Source organism: Tauraco erythrolophus, chromosome 1 (assembly GCF_009769465.1).
Source record: "Tauraco erythrolophus isolate bTauEry1 chromosome 1, bTauEry1.pri, whole genome shotgun sequence".
NCBI classification, from domain to species: Eukaryota; Metazoa; Chordata; class Aves; order Musophagiformes; family Musophagidae; genus Tauraco; species Tauraco erythrolophus.
Window position 1 is genome coordinate 8,887,378 of NC_141465.1, and position 15,840 is coordinate 8,903,217.

At 40.8% G+C, this 15,840-nt stretch overlaps 1 protein-coding gene across 3 annotated transcripts in view; it reads right to left on the reverse strand.

Moving 5' to 3' along the window:
- CMSS1 (cms1 ribosomal small subunit homolog) overlaps positions 1–15,840 on the reverse strand; it is a 252,196-nt gene that overhangs the window by 21,608 nt on the left and 214,748 nt on the right. For 2 of the 3 annotated variants that reach the window (XM_086623861.1, XM_086623795.1), the window contains one exon: positions 255–385. In XM_086623861.1, the coding sequence (XP_086479987.1) occupies positions 255–385 (131 nt within the window). The remainder of the gene's footprint in view (positions 1–254; positions 386–15,840) is intronic. The other variant, XM_086623941.1, reaches the window with a different exon arrangement.

Sequence of the window (15,840 nt, forward strand, 5' to 3'; positions counted from 1 at the left end):
AGGCTTTTATCACTAGACAGTTACTTTGTAGGAGACAGGTCTGGCAATCTCAACTCACACAAAACAGCAAAGTTATTGAAATGTACGGGAATGTGATCACTTCCATAAGGCAAAATAATTTAATAAAACAATCGTATTACATGAACTGATCAGATAAAGAGTGAAAAACACTGTCCCTTTACTGAATGAGAGAGGACTACGTTTCCCTATGCATTATCATCTCTGTGCTCTACACAATTGCTAAATTTACAAACCTGCTTTCTTTTCTTTGTCACAGTAGGTTTGGAATCTGAATCTTGATGTGTTGCTGTCCTATTATTACTTGCTTTCTCAATAGCTTCATCATCTGAAGGATCTAATGAGAAAAAAAGAAGAGGTTTTGTTACTCTTTTTCAAATCCATCTTTTATCTTTGTATTCAAAAATAGGGATAAAATCTTCAGCTGAAAGGTTGTCACAATAACACAATCTCAAGATTGGCAATAAGTACAGCTGTAACAGATTTTTTTCCCATTTTAGAATGCTGGTATTTTAAATTTATTCTAAGAAAAGTTCCAGGTTTCCTCTCCTCTTCACAGTATTGCATCTGGCAGGCAATATATTTCTTTATCTTTCTGGAATGCTGCACAGTGGGTGCCAGCTGCATCATCATAGGTAAAAATATCTCATCTTCCAAAACCTCCTTGAATTAAGCTAAGCAGTGAACAATGAAAGAAGATATTTTTTATAAACCACATCTCAAGTCACATGACATCTCTCCACATTATTTCAGAACAAGTAAAACATAATCTTGGATTCATAGGACTGCATTCACCATATATAATTACAGACCTATCTCATTAGATCCCAAAACAAGCAATAGCACTGGTACTGAAGACTAATGGCACTATGGTCCATAGGATCACTGCAAAAATACATCTTTCTTCCTAAGTTTGCTGACGCTTCTTTCAGAATAAGTCATCTCCTCCTACTAAAACAAATCTTGCAGATGAAGAAGAAGAAGAAAAATAAACCAAACACACAAAAACACACAGAAAAACCACCCTAGGCTCCACCTAAAAGCCCCAAATGCCTTACTGATATCAATTACCTAGAAGAGAAATTACAAGATTGGTATATGGTCCTATTGTATGAAAATATATGCAGACATTTGCTGAAAGTACATTTGAATTGTATGTCTCTTCCTTCAGTAATAATTAGGCAAAGGCACCATACCCGAAGTTTAAGCAGAATGTCCATAAGACTAAAAAAGGCTTATGTTTTCAAAGAAAACTCTTTAAATTAAAATATTTCTACTCATTCTCTTCTTAATCTCTTTTATCTACAGAGAGACTTTGGGAAGAAAAAACACCCACAGCAACAATTCCCTCTAATAGTGTTATATTGGTTGTATAAAACCACGGAAGTTTCTGCTGGGGACTGAATTACTTCCCTGATCATTGCCAGAAGCATTATTATCCATCAAACTGAATAATCAGAACTGAATTTCTGTATCTGGAATATTTCCACCCAATAGGTACTTTGTCATTGTTGCAATCTCCTGTATTCTGAAGTTGTAAATTGACAGCTTGTCCCAGTTTTAGCTGGGACAGAGTTTTTTTTTAACAGCCAGAAGAGCTCCCTGTTTTGGTTTCACTCAGAGGCTCACTCTGAGAAGAATGTTGATAGCAAGCTGATGTTTGTGGTTGGAAGTGAAACTCCAAGGACTTTTCAGTGTGCGGAGTACAGAAACACGGCAGGATAAGGGGGGAGCATAGCTGGGACAAGGGGGACACGATTCCCCTTGTCATTTGTGTGGAACTTAAGACTGAGGGCCAAGCTGGCCAATTAGTATTCCATATCATGCAGCGTCATGCCCAGTATAAAAGCGAGGGTCAGCCGGGAAGAGGGGCTTTTGCGCTTTTGCTCTTTTTGCACTTTTGCTCTTTTGCGCTTGCTGCGCTGTTGCTCTGCTGTTTTTTTTTCTTTCTCTCTCTCTCTTTCTCTCCCTCTCTGCCCCTCTCTATTTCGGGCCCTCGCGTTTGTCCGGGATTTGCAGTTTTCGGGACGAGACGGGCTTCGCATACGAGGGGTGGTGAGCACCTACATTGTATTAAATCATCTGTATTAAATCACTCTTATCTCAACCCACGGGTTTCACGTTTATCCTTTAATTCTCTCCCTCGTTCCTGGGGGTGGGGGAGGGGGAGTGACCGGCTGTGTGTGGGGCGGTCCAACATAACCCACAACACAGCTTCAAGATGAAATGATTTATTTTGAATAAAGAGGAACAGTACAATTTCTTAAGCATCATCCCATGTATGGAAGATATAACTACATCTATGCAATTACTAGCTGTGAGCAAAGTAAATTGATGGCCAGAGAACATGAGACAGCAAGAAAATCAACTATGGCTGGTATTTACTAACACTATGTTGAAATATGTGCCTACTGAAAACAAGGTAAGTGAGAGGATATGTGAAAGATATGTCAAATAATTTAAGTTAAAGATAAGTAAAAGAATATAAAGGGGCAAAAAGGAATCTTTATTCATCCACAGATGCAACACTATCCATTACATGGCAATAAGACAGTGGCTTTGAAAACCCTAATGCGACAGAAGGGGTAACAAAATGGGTACATGTTCATGCCTGGAAGGATACCATCTTGTAACTTCCACTCCTTTTCCCACTTGAAAAGCTTGTGTAACTGGCAGCATGCTAAAGTTGGGTTGTGACAGCTGTTAGGAGTTCAAAAAAGTTTGGGAAGTTGAAAGCTAGCAAGTGAAGAAAATGAGTGAATGTTTTAGCAGGTTGGATGTCATTTGTCACGAAATCTTACTTGATATAGATTAGATTCTTGGCAAACCGCAAGAGCTTTAGAAACAGAGCAGCAACCGAGAAGAAAATTTGTTTTCTATCCAGTACAACCAAGAGACTTCTCAGTGAAGGGGTTAGATAAACATGCTAATGAACTTAATTCAGGCCAAAATGAATGCCATGGAAGAAATGGCAGCACTCGTTTGCATCTCAAGCCAGGCTGAAGACCTATTCTGAAATCTGAAACAGGAATCTACCAAGAAAAGCTCCCGCTTTCCAGACCTAGAGCAAATGCAGAAACGTGCGCTCCAAGCGGACACTGCAGCTCAGCTGGCCGATTTGCCTCCTCCTCTTCGCAGGCACAGCCATCAAAGCAGCAGCTGAACGGACTGTGGCCACACGAGCACCAGGTGCCCTGTGGGGCAAGGGGCTGGTGGCAGAGGGAGAGGAGGGATGTCACTCCTGGCAGCCCTTTACCACCGGCTAGCTGTAACATCAAGCTGCCCTTACATTGCTACGTCAACCTCAGAGGACCTAGGTGGCCGGCCATTCTGCGACCTCTTCTCAAAGGATATAAGCAAGCGAGGTGACAAGCCTAAATCTCAGGCTTACTTGTGCACTAGGAAATATATGGCACTGACCTCCAGGAGCTGCCCTCACGACCTACTTTCCTTCTCTTCCGAGGGACACACTGAGTCAGATTGACTTTTCTTCTGAGCTGCCATTTGGATCATGAACAAGAAGAATAAGCAGCTGCCCCCAGTATGACTGACACTTTTGCTCACTGTTACTGTCCCAAGAGTGTTCATCAGAAACTGGCTGAAGGTGAAAAGTTTTCTGAGGCAGTTCATTGGCCACCAGAAGTAAAAAGGAAAGAGTATTCCAAAGCTCACTATTTTTTTTTTTTTTTTTTTTTAACATCTTCAATGGTGATATGGATTTCCTTTGTTATAAATTTATTAACGCAAGAAACCTGTATTGAGTCCTGTACAGCCTAACACATGGCAACAGGTGAACCAGGGAAGAGAGAAAGCTGAAGGTTTGGGAGACTAACAAATTTCTTCCTTACATTACAGCTCAAATATCTGTGTCAATCTACTGCATTCTTCCTTTCTGTTCTCCTGAGGATGTCTGAGTGCTTCTGCACCACATGCCTGCCCCTGCACACCACCAGCTCCTTCCCTTGCCTATTCCTCTCCGAATTCACTGACCACTTACGTCCTCCGGCCACTTTGGAATCTTGGATGTGTTACTTCATTAGAAGCAGCTGAAAAATTACATCATCCAGCATACTCCTGAAAGTTTAAAAGGTGTCTCGGTAACTCAGTGTTACCCCTGTGCGTTACCACGGGCTTGTTTCCCTCCATATCACCCCTCCTCTGGCAAATTTCTTGTGCTGCATTTTGGTAGGGCAGCTTCTGTGTTTAAGAACCCATCACTGATTTTTGTCTCTCTGCCCTAACTCCAGAGATAACAGAGAAGTGACCTGCTTTTACCTACACCAGTTCCACAGATCCAGGGTCCTGGATGCACTACATCCAAGTAGGCTGTGGAGCAATGACACGAATGAAGTACATCAAAGAAATCAAAACTAATCGCCTCTTTGTCCCTCTTGCTCACTGTGCTTAAGGCCCAAAGAGCCATTCCGGAGTATATCTGTGTGTGCCTCACTAAACTGCTGAGCCTGCTCCTTCTCAGCATATTTACTTCACATTGGAAATAAATGAGAATTGCATAAAACAGATTCAAGGGAAGCTCCCTGTGATCTTTAAGCATTCCTTCTAAAATCCCACTTGGCATGCACTGAAAGGCAAACAGGAGTCACGTAAGTTTTAAATAACCCCTTATCTTTCTCATAACTAAAAGAGACATTGCTAGCAATAGCAACCTAAAACTGGATAAATGCTTTCCATGATCTGAAATAGCCTGACAATGTACCACCTGTTCCCTGCCCATCTGAGTTTTGGACTGCACTTCGGGATTCAACGTCCTTCTCTGCTTTCAGTAAGAAGTGAGAGAAGTGAGGACCCATGTCCAGCCCTGGACTCAATAAACATCTCTGAAAACAGTTCAAATTTGAGCATCTTGCTGCAGCACCTAAGTATCTTTACTCCATACACCAGGAAGACTTTCTGTCTGTTCCAGAAACAGCCATTCACGCCGCAGTCAAGACAGCAGCTACTTTTGAGCTGCGATTGTTTGTGACACCACGTCAGCTCCCATGATGACAGAAGCGTTTTGTTGTGGGCATTAAAGTACCACAGGCCAGACTCTGCCAACCATGCTCACGTTAAACAGTGTACCTTCATCTGAAAATAGTTTCCTTGATGTCAGTGGGGTTATTCACAAAATAAATCATAACTTGATGCGAACAAATGCAGAAGGACCCAGCTCACAGATCCCAAACACGTCTGTATCAGAGCAACACTGCTTGTCCTGCTTTGAGGCGCCAAGCTGCCCAGGAGATCCCTCTCTGCCAGAATAGGAGAGAGCACAAATCCTTCCTTAATAATAAGTTGGCGTAAATGCAGAACCGAATTGATTCATACAACGTTGACTTTCATCTCCCTTGTGGTGCAAATGAGCGGGCGGGCAGGCGCTGGCGGAACCTGCTGCTGAAGGGTGATGTTGTTCAGCGCAGTAATCCTCTGCATCTGCTCTCCTGCGACGTATGGACCTTACGCAACCACAAGGTCATCAAAGTAGTCTGAACGGTCACGTAATGCTCTCGATATAGAAAAATAAATGTGAATTCCACAGCTCTTCATGTTTTTTCCTTTGGTATTACATCAGTGGCATGGCACACACTGACAGGCTTCCCAGTCATTAAGGATTTATATTCGATTTTATTTTGAACCATGCTGAAATGGAAAAAGCCATTTATGCTTAACGCACACACATACATGAATAAGACTTTCTCATTTATATTGACCACTATTTAAAATCATCCAGTGCAATGGTTTCTTGCTTCTTTCAAATTTGATATTGATATAAAACATATGTCTAAGTACATCGATATATGGATACTAAGTATGTACATATACACACTTATATTAATACATACACATGTCTGCATGTTCATACACATGCACATAGATAAAAAGCACAAAGATATTTAGATAACTTAACGGGTTCCCTTTAATCATCACCTTTATTAACTAATACATTCAGAAAGAAAGCACATTTGCTTGGTTATTTATACCAGTATTTTTAAGGCAGACAAGACCTTAATGATACAGGAAGTAATGACATGTGCTTTGATGTGAAGGCAATTTTGTTTGTACAAAAATAGCTAGAACATACAAATCTGCATTTGCTAGGCTGATTCACCATTAATGAGACTTCTGACCTTCACATGCCACTTTTCTACTCTGAAGTGATTAATAAAGGAATTAGAGCGACCACAACATAAATAACGTATAAGGACTAAGGCTGACTGAACAAGTGCAACTCTTCTAGGCAGCACACTTTCAAATGCCCCAAAATAGAGAAAAGTTACAACTGAAAAGGAATAGAAAACAATCTTAAAATTCTTTGAAAATGAGACTCGTGGTTTGAGCCAGCCTACGACTGAAATAAAGATAAAGGAAGCTCACAGAAATGACGGCAGCTATGGGAAGTTCCTCACAGGAAGAGAGGATGAAAACGAGTTTTTTTAGAGAGAGAAAGGAGGCATGGTGCTTACAACTCTTCATAATACAGGAACGATGAACATGTAACTAAAAAGAAAGCTTGGAATAGGAAAATATTCTTTTGTGTACATACCCAAAGATAACTGAGGGAATAATTTCCACTAGTTTGGATTTTTTTTTTGTTTTTGTTGTTTTTTTTATCTGGAAGCAAAGTGAGATCAGACGTCTATTTGTAATCCAGAAGACCCCAGTGACACAGGTCAGTACAGAACAAGTTCATTTCTCACTGTTAAACTAATCTTTATGACGGAATTTGGAGGGAACCTGCCTTAGGTGTCCATGGGGGAGACTCCCTCAACTTTTATTTGACGTATCTGGTGTTGCCCACAAGCAGAGACACACTCTGGGTCAAAGGACTCCCTGGGTCTGAACAGAAATTCCTGCTTCCTTCCTTACGCTCCCATCAGGGCTATATTATCAGTACTAAACTAGAATTACTTACATAAAACCAAAGTTTGTACATAATTAATTATTGCCCCCTCCAGCTCCCCTCACCTCGACTTCCATTTTCCTCTGACTGTTCTAAAATTGCCTCCTATCTGAAACCAGACTTTAAATAAAGCCTGTGTTTCCTGATTTTTAACAAAAAGCCCAGTACACTGTGGAAATAGGTTTTATAGTTGCTATGCTCTCCTAGTTTCAAACACCTTACAGGAAAGTAAGTGCTTGTCATTACTCTGTGGGTGGGCATAGTTCATTCAATTTGGGTGTGCTATGATGGATTAATTTCAGGCTGCTCTGCAGGCTATGTTTTTATTTATTGGTTGATTAAACAGTACTGATCTGTGTTCATAAATCTGGGGGAAAAATAACTCTCTGGGCTCTCAGCTTTAAATTCAGCATATTGAAAAATATTTGACATTGAGTAAAATGCCAAGTGGTTGGGCACCTCTTCAGTTTTTTCTTAATTACAATTTTAGATTCCTTTCTTTAGGAGGAAGGGAGGAGAGGGGCAGAGAGGGGGTCAGGGAAAAGAATCAAATTGAAGTCTGAGACTTCCTTATTACTCTCATAGTTTTGTCATTAAAAACTGGCCTAAATCTTCAGTGAATCAGATTAAGTAATCTTAATGTCAATGAACTACTTTGAATTTTTCTCATTTTATCTTCCCTGCACGTCCCATCAGGTACACACGGTGCAAGGTCAATTACATTTCTGTAAAGTGTAACAGCTGTCAGCAAACTTGGCTCCCAGGTCCCTGTTCATCCCTGCTCAGTTGAGAGTGCTCGTCTTGCCACCACAGTTGTGCTGATCACAGAAACTGGGCTAAAAGTGGTGATGACAGTACTTTCACGTACCGCTACGGTATCACTCCTCCAGGCAGCAGGAAACATGAAGCTCGGTGGGTCCTGTCATGCTGCCCACCAGTATCCAAAGGAACAGATGAGGTCTTTCAAGTAAAACAGGCCTGGCTGGGGGGCTGACTAACTAGGAAAAAAGGATTAACATTTTAAATATTTTAAAGCATTCAAAGCTCAACTACTCCCCTGATGAAAAGAAAAGGATAAACAGACAAGGAGAGGCTGTTGGAAGGGATGGAAAGGTGCTGCGTAGCAGTGGGAGAAGCAGGTACGGAAGCTGGTGGTGCACAGCAGCAGTAGGCAAGCAGCAGCTCAAACCGCCTCCTGGACAGATCCCAAATTACTCAGCTGTGTGTCATCGACACTGCTAATTCTGAAAGGAGGATCTCTTTCATGTCTACCAGGAAAATCCTCTCTAAGTTCCCTCTCTGTAGGCAATGGACAGCATTGAATTTTCCTGTTGGGAAGCTCAATACTAGCTCAGACACCCTGGAGCCCAAGGTGTAAAGCCAACTGGCCAAGCAATAGCTATGAAGCTCTTTTGAGGACCTCCAGACTAGGCACATGGAATGGTCAAGAATGCAAACTTTACTATTAATATGCTTCTTCAGACCAGTTGCTGGCTATTTACCATGACTATACTTTAGAAATTGCTAGTAAATGAGATAAAAGGCACCCATTGCATCAAAAATAGCTACAACAGTGTCAGTACCCTCTTCATTTCTCAAATTGCTCTGACTAAATTAGAAAGGGTCCACTGGCACCTCTAGAAAGACAATTCTCGCCATCACAGGCACACATCATCTGCAGCGGCATGGCTGAGAAATCCAGATGACAGATTACAGAAACAAAATAAATCATCCCTTAACTCCTTGAATAAGGATTAGCTAAATCATTTTAAACAGTATAATAAAACAAGATTTTGTCTTAGAAATCAGTAAGAGAACACATATTCTGACAAGAAATGAAAAATGAATATTTAATTGCATCAAAATACATAATACTCCAGCTCAGTAGAAGTCTTTGATGCAATGAAGAATGACAAGTGCTGTTTCGAAAATTAATGAAGATCTTTCAGGGTTTTTTTTTGCATTTCAGCTTTTCAACTCCAGTTTGAAAACACTGATGAAGTTTCCATACTTCTCTCACCAGGGTCATGAATCAAATGAAGTGCCTTCACTTGTACGGCCTTAAAATACTCGTGCTTTTTGACCTTTTGGAATTAAAGAGGAATAACTCTGAATGAACTGCTATCTGTTCTTGTTATGAGGAAGTAAGAAGTTGCACGTAAAGCTGTTGCAGGTGACTATCATTAGTTACTGTTCCTTTGTCAGCTTTCCCTGTCAGCCTGTTGCAATGGAGAACGGAGCTGCCTCCCTGCCTGGGCTGAAAGCATCTCCATGGTAATTACATGTGGTGCCAGTGCTCCATCATCCCAAACCAGCCATGGTCCCCCAAGCTCTGGGCACTGTTTTTCCTTCCCATCTCTATGAACTAAGGTCTCCTTTCCCAAAACAAGCCTATTCCAGCACAACAGTAATTTTTCATATCTGCGAGGATGCCTTAACAGCACACTTTACCTGTCAAGGTTCTTCAAAAAAAGGTATTTTAAAGTGTACTTGTGAGGCATACCTGAAGGGCATACAATATGTGACCGAGCAGAAAGAGGCACAGTCCTACCGAAGAATCAGAAGGGTTTCAATTTTGTTCCATTAGGTAACACTCAGACGGTGTAAGCTCCTTCCTACTCCATCCAGCCTAAGCCTGTGCCAAACCAGAGATTCTTGCAAACAGTCTGCAGGAATCCCCTGTACTAGTTTCCAGTATTGGCAATAGCTTGTACTACAAAGACAAAGACAAGATTCTTACAAAAAAGTAAAACCCTTTCCTGGGCGGTTCAGAAGGCATATCTAGCACAAACAACTTTTTTTTTTCCCCCAATAAATCTGGTGACAGGACATTCAGTTCAGGTTCCTCTTTCTTACACTGAATGGTAATAAAAATTAAAATCATTTCCCATTCAATCAAAACAGACAGGTATTAATGGAACAATATCAAATTAATTTTCACTATGCTCTGATATGACAGAAAATTTTTAGCACACAGACATAACTATCTGCCATGCAAAGGCTCTCTCACAGAACATTTCTAACAACTATCTCTCCTTTCTCCCTTATTTTTATCACTTTCTCCTTAATATTCAAAATGTGTACTTCGAACTTGTTTTTGACACATCTTGACTTGCTGACTGGGAGTGAACCAAAAGACAAAGACTTTACATGATCAAGGCCCAGCTTGTAGTACAGCTACAATCCAGCTCGATTTATAATTTGACTTTTTCATTTTTACATACTGCCTTATAAGACAGAAACATGTTAGAAAAATCACAGAAAGTGATTGATCAGATGTAAAAGTAGTAGGTCACCCTCCTTCTAATAAAAATAACTTTTTCTCCTGCAAGACAAAGGTTGAATTTGACATCCTATTGCTGCCTTGCACAAGGAATAACCTTGGAATCACCAAGGTAAGAAGGGAGAACTCAATATTAATTTAGTCACTGTAGTTTTAAACCTCACGGTAAGTAAAGGGCAAATACAAAGAGTTGACATGTTAGAATATGACAGCCCCTTTTATTGTTTGCCATCCAACTTAATTTCTTTGTTACAGGCCTGTGAAACAAGAGCAACCAGAGCCTGAAGATATAACAATACATCAGCACAGAGTGCGAATCAGTTCTCGTTTGCTCTAGTACCCTTCGCCAATGACACCACAAGTGAAGGCTCAGATAACATCCACAAGTCGCTGCAGTCTCCTCATTTCTCTTTATTTTGTTCTCTCAAAAGCTATCCTTTATGCTGAAACTTCCAATAATCTCCTTAAATCTCCAAATTCAGTTTAAAAGCACATTTCTAGAGAGAAGGAGAAGCGGGAGACGTTTTATTTGTTTGTAAGTAACATGGGGTTTGGCTGTTTACAAATCTATTGGGTGAATGTCATAAAATCAAAAACTTAACCTTGTAAAAAGGGCTTCTATTCTTGTTAGATTCCAGGTATTATATACCCTACGGTCACTTTAGAAACCACTCAAAAGGATGCCAGCAATACCGTGCAACAGTTTATGCTAGTAAGAGAACACTATCCAACTCTGAAAAGCACAGGAATGGGGCAAGCCAGGATACAGCTGACCACACTGGAAACTGGCCGAGACATTATGGTTCACATACCTCATCTTGTGAAATGCTCCATGGGACCTTTAAACAACTACAAGTGTAGGAATTTGGGGTTAATCAAAAGAAAAATCAGTTCACAAATATGAGTTACAGCATGTATGACTGTACGAGGGGGAACTCCACGAGGTTGGCTTGAAGTAAGTTTCAATCCCAACAGAGGTATCTGAGAGAGGAAACAGCCTGGGCTCTGAAAAAGCCAGACCCAAATCATTCCAGATGAAATGCTACCAAAGAAGGCTGGTTAGCTAAAGAGAAAGAAGTGGAAAGACTATCCAGCATCACAAGGAAAACAAAAGTTAGGAGCCCAGGACAAGGCAGGCAGAAACCATGGCCCAACTCTCTAATATATTTCCCTCTTGGTGGTATGGACAGGAAACTCAAGCAAATGCCATCCTAAAGAAAACCTGAGTTTGTACATCTGTCACACGAAATACTGTTCCATCCATCTTGACAAACTCATACAACCACTCTGAAAGCCGTTTCCCCACCCTTCAGGAAGTTCACGTTACTGGAGTTGGTCAGGCAACATTTACAGCCCTGTACACACAAGCAGCACCGCTCTGTAAAAGCCTCCCCAAAGATTAACACTTCCTCCCCAAAGCCAACCAGCGTATTATTTGTATAAGCAAGAAATCACCTCTTCTCCACAATATTCATATAGAAGCACATGTCATAGTTCCTGTTCCTGTGCTTTAAGACCCACAGAGCACTGTGGTTCCTTCTTTTTCTAAGAACTACTGATTTATCACGCATGGGAGCTGCTCCAGCCGTTTGCTGTAGAGAGTGAAGAGTACTAACTCATGCTGAGGAGGAGTACATATTGCCTCCCTTATCCTCATCTCCTTCAAGCTCTGAATGAGGGAATCTGTGTCAATTTCAATATTCCAGCATTGGAGAGAGAGGCAGAAGTGGCAGTGGCACCGTGGAGCTGGAAGTGGTAGGGTTGGTCTGGATCGCATCAGCATACCACCCTGGAGCGCAGAAAGCACAATGCTATCAGTATTTAATGATGTTGGTATCTGGTACATACAGAATTTCACTACTTACACTGTGCTAGTATGTCACTCGACATATGTCTATCTGGAAGCAGACTCTCCTTTTTCAGGTCCTCTCTTCAAAGACAAACACCAGCATCCTTCATTTGTTATAATATTCACTCCTAACAAGCATTTATTCTTGTTAATGGAGAAAAAAATAGGTTAATTAGGAGGAAAGAGGAACTTGGATATATCCATAAAACTAGTTAATGGGTAGGCTCTAGCCTAGGTCTGACTGAGTAAGTTTTGCCCAGGAATGTAGCATGGTCCCAGATGTGATGTCCCCCTTAACACTGCAGGAGATTCATATTTTCTACTGTTCTCCCACTATCTTGGGAGACAGCTGTGGCTCGCAGCTGTAGTTCTTGTTGTGCAGGTAACCCACAGAGTGTGGCTGACTTTGTGGACTTCAAGCCAATAGATCACGATAAAAATCACATAGTAGAAATTGCCAAAAATAGTGGGTTTCAATTAAAAAAATATATAGCACATGCAAAAACATAACAGCCCAAATTATTGTTCACTGATACACATTGCTACTTTACTGACCACTGATATCATTCATGCCTTTTTGGCTCACGCATATTTTTGCAGACATACACATCTAAAGCATAAGATTATCACAGTCCTGATCTTTTCTCAGGTTTTCCATGAATACAGAAAATTGCAAGCATGCATATATTGTAGCATACACTTAGGTATATGTCACCAACAATAAATATCTCACTGAAGAATAATACTGCAAACAAGCTTTTATCCCAACTCTTCTACATGTCTTAACACAGAATGTGAGAGAAGACATTTTGAGTTGCTCAGATTTCTGTAGCTTTTTATATTCAGAAGCCTTCATATGATACAGTAGTATCAGGTCCCTGTTTGACAGAGTTTCAGGTTGACTCATACCAAGTTAAACTCTTCTTCAGGTCAAGAACAAAACACTCTGACATGTTGCCACAGAGAGTCAGAGTGGCAAATTCCCCAGATTATAAAACACCTGTTGAAAAGTAGTTCCTTATCTACGTCTCAAGGGTTATGTTTCGACAGCCTCTTATTCTCTTGCTTCCTCCTCTGCATATGCTATACATTTCTGTGCAGTTCGGTCTCTGATATTGCAGGTTCTACTGCCCTTTCAAGCTACCTCAGCATCTCAGATTTATGCAGCACTAGAATATACATTTGTGGATTTAACTCACTTCTCCAAAAACTCTTACTATAAGAGCAAGTGAAAGGACGGATAATTTCTTACAGACAGAAGCTTTTAGGGAAATGCTACACTCTGCTGCATTAAGGTTTTTGAGAGGAGGAAAGGCGACAGGCTTTTTATCTATGCCAGTGCTGTCTACCTCAGACTAGCAATTACAATGCAATCTCTCATCTGCACAGGTCTTTTGTGAACCGCCACGTGCCTCATTTGCCTAAAGGATCAAATAAAGAACATTATGACTCGATCAGTTGCAACTGCCGTAAAAATCGAGCTCATACCTACATCCCTTTGCTGCAAGCAGATGGTTGTTTGCTTTTCTGTCCTTTCACGTTGCAGTCCTGTTCCCTTAGATCCTCTCTTTGTGGAGAGTGACATGCTGGGAGGTCAGCTTTCTGACAAGGTCATCTGCCTTCAGAGTATGAAGAGAACTGCACGGAAAGTGGGTTGGGCTATATTTAGAGTTCGGTCCAACTCCGTGCCAAGGTCCCCCCGCTGTCTCTTCCTTGCAGCACCGTCTCAGGTCTATTCTTGCAGATTCTCAGCCCACAGAACACACGAGGAGAGGAAAGTCACTCTGAGCTACTACTGGATCGAGGTTTTTGCAGTTTGCTAAAAACAAGCGGATCAGGAGCTCAGACGAGAACTCCTTAAATCCCTCACTTTTCTAGTATTTATTTTTCTTTATTCAAGTGGATTTTCCCTTTTCAAGTGAATAAGGAGAGGAAACTGCCTGGGATACAGCAAAAAAGAGTCTCCTAAGCTAAGGTAAGCTTGCTTCATTTTGATATTGTTATAATTAGAGAGCAATTGCTGATGACTTGGATCAGTCATACTTTTTCTGCTACACCAGCTCTGCATGTCAGCATTAAAGGTTTATTTGGATAATGAAATTCTCAATTTCAAAACATCAATTTTCAATATCACTGTGCAAAGGAAATGGGAAAATAAAAGGATGTGCAATAGCATATAAATGATCTGATTTTACTTGTTTAAACTAATGAAAATAGCACACAGCCATGCCATTAGACTGTATCATTCTGAAGTAAGAGAAAAACAGATGTGTGAATACGTGCATGATGATTGCATATATAGGCGTGCATTTAGATGTGCTGAGTGATGTTTTATCCACGTTATTTGGTACAAAATGAGAAAGTATGGCTTCAGGTTTGCAATATAGGGCTTTCTGCAAACAGAACAGATATTGAAAAATAAACAAATTAATAGATGAACACATCCTCAAATCCCTTTACAGTTCCAAAGAAGTTGCTTGGCTTCAACCAGAATACAGGCAGGATTAAAGATCATGTTGAATTTGATCTCCTTTCCACTGTATGCTTTACACTGGTCCTGCATTGGTTCCCCTTTCAAGAACACATATGGCTGAACAGTTTTTCTCAGCACCATATTAAACTGTTGTGATTCTTAAGGGGAAAAAAAATCTGGGCAGAGTGAAGCATCGCATGCTTGTCTGTAAGGAGATCCTAACACACTTCAGGTCACATGGACATCATGATACTGTGGTGTGGACTCCAACACGAGCATATTATTATCATGTAAAGACACTCTGGAGCCATAGATTTAACACTGGCGTGCACACACAAACACTCTAATGTAACACGACCACAGCAAACAAACAGGAATGGTAACCTGAAGCAATAGGGTAGAAAGGTCCACTTGACTCAAAGGTCCAAACACCGATGTGACAGCACCAAAAAGCTCTTCATAACATAAACACTACCTAAAAGTCTTAGCAGAAACATCTGAAGAAAGACAGGTGGCTTCTGGATTAACGGTAAGCAAAGGGCAAGAGAGGTCACTAAGTCACTGGGAGTTCACCTAAGCCATGATGACTGGGTGAATTCCTGCACTTGTTTCAGGTCATCTTTTCTTAATATACCTGCTGGTTAAACAATGCCATGCATCAGGCTGAAAAGGAAAATATTACAAGGTGGCAAGAGTCTGACCTGCTGAAGAAACTTCTGAATTTGGTTACGCTCAACTCTGGATAAGATCATCTCGTTGTCCTTTGCTTCTGATTTTGCTTAGTAATTTATGCTTGGAGTCTTGAGTGTTAAGTTTATTTGAGGGATGTATTAAACACCATCCATTTCACACAAAATCTCTTCCTAGCAGTCCTGAGATTCTTCAACAAATGATAGCTAGGGTAGCATGCCATGGAGCCAACTTGGGCTGTGTGGCACACACTCAGATTCATCCAGAAGATGATCATATTGCAAGAACTCGAAGAAGAGGCTGTTATGGGGGGGTTACTGAAGTACTGCAAATAAGTTCAGTTCATCAGCAAGCAAAAGGCTTTGCAGCATAAAAGCAACTAGCGTAGTTAATTTGCAGCAACCTTTTATAAACAGTTTTTATAAGCTGATAGAAAGAGGATAAACACATCTTTATACATTTTTAAATGTTCAGGTTTTGCCTAAAGTTATCGCTTAATGAATCAACTTAGTTATTGTGACACTTTGTGGCACCTATTCTCCATTTGCGTGCGGGAAAATGTTATTTCCCCATCAATGTTAAAGACATCGGGGTGCAGAGGGTGGCTTAAAAACAAGCAGTACAGA